This window comes from Oncorhynchus tshawytscha, linkage group LG26 (genome assembly GCF_018296145.1).
Source record: "Oncorhynchus tshawytscha isolate Ot180627B linkage group LG26, Otsh_v2.0, whole genome shotgun sequence".
In the NCBI taxonomy this organism is placed as follows: domain Eukaryota; kingdom Metazoa; phylum Chordata; class Actinopteri; order Salmoniformes; family Salmonidae; genus Oncorhynchus; species Oncorhynchus tshawytscha.
The window spans coordinates 26,187,091-26,193,109 of NC_056454.1; the positions used below are offsets into that span (position 1 = coordinate 26,187,091).

General features: G+C 44.9%; 1 protein-coding gene across 1 annotated transcript; it reads right to left on the reverse strand.

Annotated features, from left to right (window-relative positions):
* Positions 1 to 538: 538 nt before the first annotated feature.
* Positions 539 to 5,254, reverse strand: LOC112225435 (gap junction alpha-8 protein-like). Its single transcript, XM_042306937.1, has 3 exons — positions 5,108 to 5,254; positions 3,577 to 4,740; positions 539 to 3,207 (listed from the first exon to the last, which is right to left on the reverse strand). The coding sequence occupies exons 2-3, from the start codon at positions 4,723 to 4,725 to the stop codon at positions 3,070 to 3,072; spliced, it is 1,287 nt and encodes a 428-aa protein (XP_042162871.1). The 5' UTR covers positions 4,726 to 4,740; positions 5,108 to 5,254; the 3' UTR covers positions 539 to 3,069.
* Between the last annotated feature and the right edge of the window lie 765 nt (positions 5,255 to 6,019).

Here is a 6,019-nt window from a genome sequence, read left to right on the forward strand (position 1 = left end):
TTCTCATTTTGTCTGTCATAGTTGAAGTGTACCTATGATGAAAATTACAGGCCTCTCATCTTTTTAAGTGGGAGAACTTGCACAATTGGGGGCTGACTAAATACTTTTTTTGCCCCACTGTATATTGACTCTTACAAAGTAAGGTGTATATTGAACCTGAGACCTGGAGTGAGTTTGCTCTATACATGTCAGTGGTCAGTCACTTTTTATATATTCATCAATCTCTTGTACTGATGTATCAAAGTAACCTGATAACCAGTAGTTAGCAGTCGGCAGGGCTTATTGCTTTGTATTAGTAAAGCTGTTTCAAACGTAAATGACTGAGTCACTATCTTTGCCAACAGGGGGCAGTAAATACTCACTAACACTTGATACACGGTTAACCATGTACATTCAGAATTCTCTGGTAAGTAATGTACTGTGGCAATAGGCTGCAAAGCATCAGATGTCAGCAAAATGTTTGTGTGAGTGTGTTTGTATAGTGTGTGGGGGGTGTGAAAGAGAGAGAGTAGTTTGAAGAGAAACACTGACGCAACACTTCTTGCCCACGTGTGACCTTTTATTGCCTTGGTTCACTGTCCAAAAGATCATACAGCCACACAACTAGGAAGACTAGAAGTTAGTAAAAAGTTATCTTTTCTTTCCAAAGATTAGTCAAATGTTCTTACAAACAATTAAGCAAGGGGAACTGTTTGAAACACAAAACACACATGTACCAGTTATATGAATTTACCATACATGAGAACCAGAACACATTTTGGAATATATTTCAGTGTTGAAATGTGCTAAACTATTCTGCATTTGTGAAAAGCCTGTTGTCTCATTCACAAGGTTGTCAAAGCATTGGCTTATGGGAAGCAAATGAGTGGCTAGGGGTCACAAAGGGGTCAAAGCTGCCTTTCTGTCAGAGTTTGTCTAGAGCCGTTTGATCATACCCCCAAAACCAACACTGGAAGTGTGTGTGCGTGTGCATGCACACGTGTATGCATGTGTGAGTGTGTGCTTGTGGCTTTTCTGCACCATTTGATCTGTGCCACTGGATAAACCCACTGCTGCATTGACCAATGCTTTGCTTTAAGGCACAGCACTGACTGAGAAGCAAATACAGTTATTTGCAGACAAACTTTACATTTCCCTAACAAATTAAGGGGGTGTTTGCATGTACAAAGGATTATTTGAAAGCTAAGGGGAAAAAAATAGAATTTAAGACATGACATTCACATAGTTCCCAGAGCAATGGAAGTGCTTTAACCTTTACAAAGACATCTGAGAATTTACATTTACAGATAAAGCACATACAATTATACATTGGAAAGCAAAATAGCCAAGCAATCTAAATAAAGCAGAGAGAGCAAGAGAGAAAAATATAGAAATATTAAATTAAATACACATAAGTCATACTTTAAGGCATCCCTTTCAAGGGGAATTGTTTTTTTGTTTTAATTTAAAAAGTACTTGTAAGAGAGAATTCTGCTCTCTAACAACTTTTTAAACATGTAAAAAATAAAAACATCTCTGGGACAGCGATAAGAAAGGTCAAAGTTCTGCAAAGCAAGTCTTTGGTAATTATGGAAATAATGATTCAATTTTGATAAGCACTTAATTTTCCCTACCGAATCAGTGACTTGAGCAGCATTATGATGTTTCTTGACTGTTTTCTAGTAATTTAGCTAGACATAATATCATAACTTAAACTGTCTCAACATTATGTTTGCTATTAGACATCAGATAGGATGATAGTTTATGTACAATGAGATTCACCATTTATTGTTTTTCTTTCAAAATTTTGTAAACAAGTATTTAATATTTGTACAGGGGCAAGGAACATCAAGGGCAGATAAAATCAAGTAAAACTATTTTTCCCCCACAACAATGTCAAGGAAGCTTGTTTTTCATATGTGAGAGTGGTTTCTTTTATTGTCTGTGGCTCCACAATACTTTGTGCTGATCGTGCGTGATCTTTATCGCTCTGAGGCCTGTTTGTACAGCGGGAAAAGAGAGGATTTGGCCTGAGGTTGTTACTATGGGCCAGTCTGTGATCGGGCAAAACCAGCACTCCTCTCTTTTCACAGACAGACATCATTATAACAGTTCACACTTCTGCATTATATAGGCAACGAAATATATAAGCAATCCAAAAGATGAGCTGTAGAATCACATTGAAAAGAGACATTCAACATGTGGTATTTTTTGGGTTTGTTTTTCTCCACTACCCAGCTTTTTGGCTGTACAACGCTGCATATAAACATGAAAGGGAGAGATATGTTCTTGTACATAGATGCAAATCTCCCTTCAATTGAAAGAAATGTAAATCTAAGCATAATTGAGTTGATATGAGGGTTATATTGGCCTTGCACAGAGTTCTCTAGGAAATGTGTGCCAAAATGATGCTATTTTTTATTCCAAAAAAATGACTATCAACTTAGTGTTGAAGAGTCAGTCATAAGTTTGTAAATTTTGTTCCATGATTTTTCTGTGCAAGGACTTGGTGTATAAGAGCCCTTCTACCTGCAACATGTTTGCAACTACATAATTGCAGTCTGTCACCGACTGTATGGGAATGAAAGTGCTTGTCTGCCTACGGTGATGTTACTGCCTTGCAGACAGGAATATATGCTCAATCTCTTCCCCTACCCATTCAAGCCCACCAGAATATGTAAACATTAGTGAACTTTCATTGGTTATTGTTAAAGTAAAAATATTTTCCCCTTTCTGCATGTTTGTCCTTTCTACATTTTTTACATAAGAACACGCTTAATGAAAAAAATCTATCCCTCCTCTTGTTAACCACTACTTTTTATAATATTCACTTATCTCACAAACAAGCTCAGATCTTCCTTTGCCTTGTTGAATGATGTTGCCCACGTCATAAGGGTAATGTGTAACTTGTGATTGAATCTATCCCTGTTGGATTTACATGTGTTTCCCTTGGTTAAGCCCTGCTGTTTTAAATGTGTGTTGTCTAGAGTTAGGTGTATGTTCTCCTGTGTTCGATGTGTGTGTGTGTGTGTGTGTGTGTGTGTGTGTGTGTGTGTGTGCGTGTGTGCGTGCGTGTTTTCTCTCACAGGTTCATACGGTGAGATCGTCTGACCTGGCCCTGCTGCTGGCTTTGCTCAATCTGCTCAGTGGTCTGGTGTCTTCTATCGTATCCATCACCTCCATCTCCGCCTCGGTTGGAGGTCCCCCTTCCCCGTCCACCACCACCGCCTCCTCCACCACCACAACTTCCTTCACCGCATCATCCTGCTCCACATCCTCTTCCACCACAACCTCCTCCACCACAACCTCCGCCACCACCTCCTTCTCCCTCTCCTCTTCATCCTCCTCCCTCTGCTCTTCTTCTTTCTCTTCCTCCCTTTCCACCACACCATCCACCACATCCTCCTCCACCACATCCTCCACCACAACCTCCTCCACCACCTCCTTCTCCCTCTCCCCTTCATCCTCCTCCATCTGCTTTTCTTTCTCTTCCTCCCTTTCCACCACACCATCCACCACATCCTTCTCCACCACCACCTCCACCACTCCATCAACCACCACCTCCTCCACCACTCCATCCACCACATCCTGCTCCACCACCTCCTCCACTACTTCCTCCTCTTCTTTGTCCTCCTCCACCACCTCCTGCTGCTCCTGCTCCTCCTCCTCTTGGTGTAGTGGTTGTGTGTCCTCCCCTATCTCGGTGGTCTGGGCATAGGAGGGCAGGGTCTCATTGTACACCTTAGAAATGTCCTCCGTGTGCCTCAGTTCTTCCGCCTTCTCCTCCATGCACTGGAAGGGGGGGGCCAGGGGGGTTAACCTCCCTGCCTCCATGCACGTCTCTGCCAGAGGATAGAGGTGGGTCACGGACGGGGCTTTCTCCTCCTCCAGCAGCCTGTAGCCTTTGGCCCTCTGGATGGAAGGCACGGCCAGGGGGGGCAGGCTCTTGAGGATCCCCCCTGGGGGGGGCATGGGGTTCAGGCCTTCACCCTGGGCTTGCCCCGGGGTTGGCTTCCAGAAGACGAAGCGGATCTTCTTCAAGCCCAGATGGCTGATCTCCACAAAGTTGAGGAAGAGCGAGACGCAAGCCACGGCCAACATGAAAATGATGAAGACTGTCTTCTCTGTTGGCCGGGACACAAAGCAGTCTACGGTGTTGGGGCAGGGCCAGCGGCTGCACTTGTACAGCGGCAGGATGCGGAAGCCGTACAGAAAGTACTGGCCCACTACGAAACCCACTTCGAACAGCGTCTTGAAGATGATGTGGCAGATGTAGGTCCTCAGCAGGGTGCCCTCCAGCCTGAACTTCTTGCTGCCCTTGGTGCTGGTCTCCTTGGTGGTGCGCACGCTGCCCTGGTCAGGCGCTAGTGGCAGCCGCTCTTCACTCAGCTCCTGTTGGCGACTCAGCTCGGCCTCCTCGCGCTCCTTGCGTTTCTCCTCCATGTGGACGTGGTGCACGGCATGGCCCACGTAGACCAGAGATGGCGTGGACACAAAGATGATCTGCAGAACCCACAGGCGGATGTGGGAGATGGGGAACGCCTCGTCGTAACACACATTCTCGCAACCGGGCTGCTGCGTGTTGCAAACGTAGTCTGACTGCTCGTCGCCCCACACAAACTCTGCCGCCGTACCCAGGATGAGGATGCGGAAGATGAAGAGGACCGTGAGCCACACCCGGCCGATCACCGTTGAGTGCTCATTCACTTCCTCTAAAATATTACCCAGAAAGCTCCAGTCACCCATGATCGGTCCGTAGCGCTGTAGATAGAATGAAGTGGTGGACGCAGGGGGATAGAGAGGGTGGGGGAAATAGAGAGACAGAGAGAGGTTTTAAAAACAGCCCCGTGGAAAGCAGAGGAACTTCCAAAATTCCTGTCCCTCACCACACGGTTATTGCAATGTCTTTGTTCAGCTAAAAAGCTGTTGCATGACAAAATCTGAATAATGGCGAAAGAACAGCGATCTGTCGAGTTAAAGTCCCTCTGCATAGCCTATCACTAAAGCACCGTTCCACTAGTCACCAAATCAACCCTCCATGAAAACTAGCAATAACACATTCATAACCCACATATTTACATCTGTAAGGTATGATATTTGGTTTAATGTGAACAAATAGTTAACTTGCCACAGATGCGGCTCCGGAGAAGTTGTAGTGTCCTGTCCTGTTCTCTTGGCACTCGGCGGGTAAAAGTAGACTTCTGCCCTCTTTCCCACCTAAAGCCCTGTCCTTGTTGCCCCACTGAGCAGATGTGAATGAATCGGCTCTGAGGGTTGGTTTTTAGTTTGCTGCAATATTTAAGCTTGGAGCCAGACAGCCTTTATTCGCCGGGCGATGCGTGGTGACGGAGGAGACAATAGGATCAACAGACCCAGAGTGGGATGTATGGGAGCAGGCCTGAGGCTCCCAAAGCAACATGGACACCACAGAGCCAGGGCACCGAGTACATCCCCTCTGCAGCTCTCCTCAATACAGCCCTACACACACACGCACGCACACGTGCACACACACACACACAGAGAACCACAGCAGCTGACTGGCGACTGTCCTACTATCGGCCTGCAGAGACCGAGTCAGGCTTTAACACTATGAGAAGTGGGGGGATGGGGGTGAATTTCCTCGTGGACCTGCACTTGGTTTTTGGTTGTTGTCATTTCATCCATGGTCATATTGTCATTGCTATTAATTGTGAATGGTAGCTTAATTTTATAGTCTTCTACGGAGAGAAAGTATTTTCTGTAGATGTACTCTTTTGTAAATAACTTAAATTGCAACCATTCATATTCTCATACAATTCACAGTATATGATATGTGTCATGCATTCGGGTTGATTAGGCTATAAATGATAAGTAGGCTAGATGGTAAGCAAGACAACAGTACTGTAATGAGAATTCACAGTTTTCATCTACATTACTTTGGTGACTAGTTTATGACTAAGAACTGAGTAAGGATCATTTCATGTGTATGTTCGATACATGCCACAGTTAGTAAGTGTCACAGGTTTGAATGATCTGTTCAGAATGTGAAGAATTTCAGCTA

What these genes read in the sequence shown, in the direction of transcription:
- LOC112225435 (XM_042306937.1), bottom strand. Translation starts at nt 4,725, where the DNA reads ATGGGTGACTGGAGCTTTCTGGGTAATATTTTAGAGGAAGTGAATGAG. An exon ending in AGGAAGTAGTGGAGGAGGTG is followed by an intron (nt 3,208 to 3,576) that starts GTGGAGCAGGAT and finishes GTGGTGGAGGAG; the next exon opens with GCGGTGGTGGTGGACGGGGA.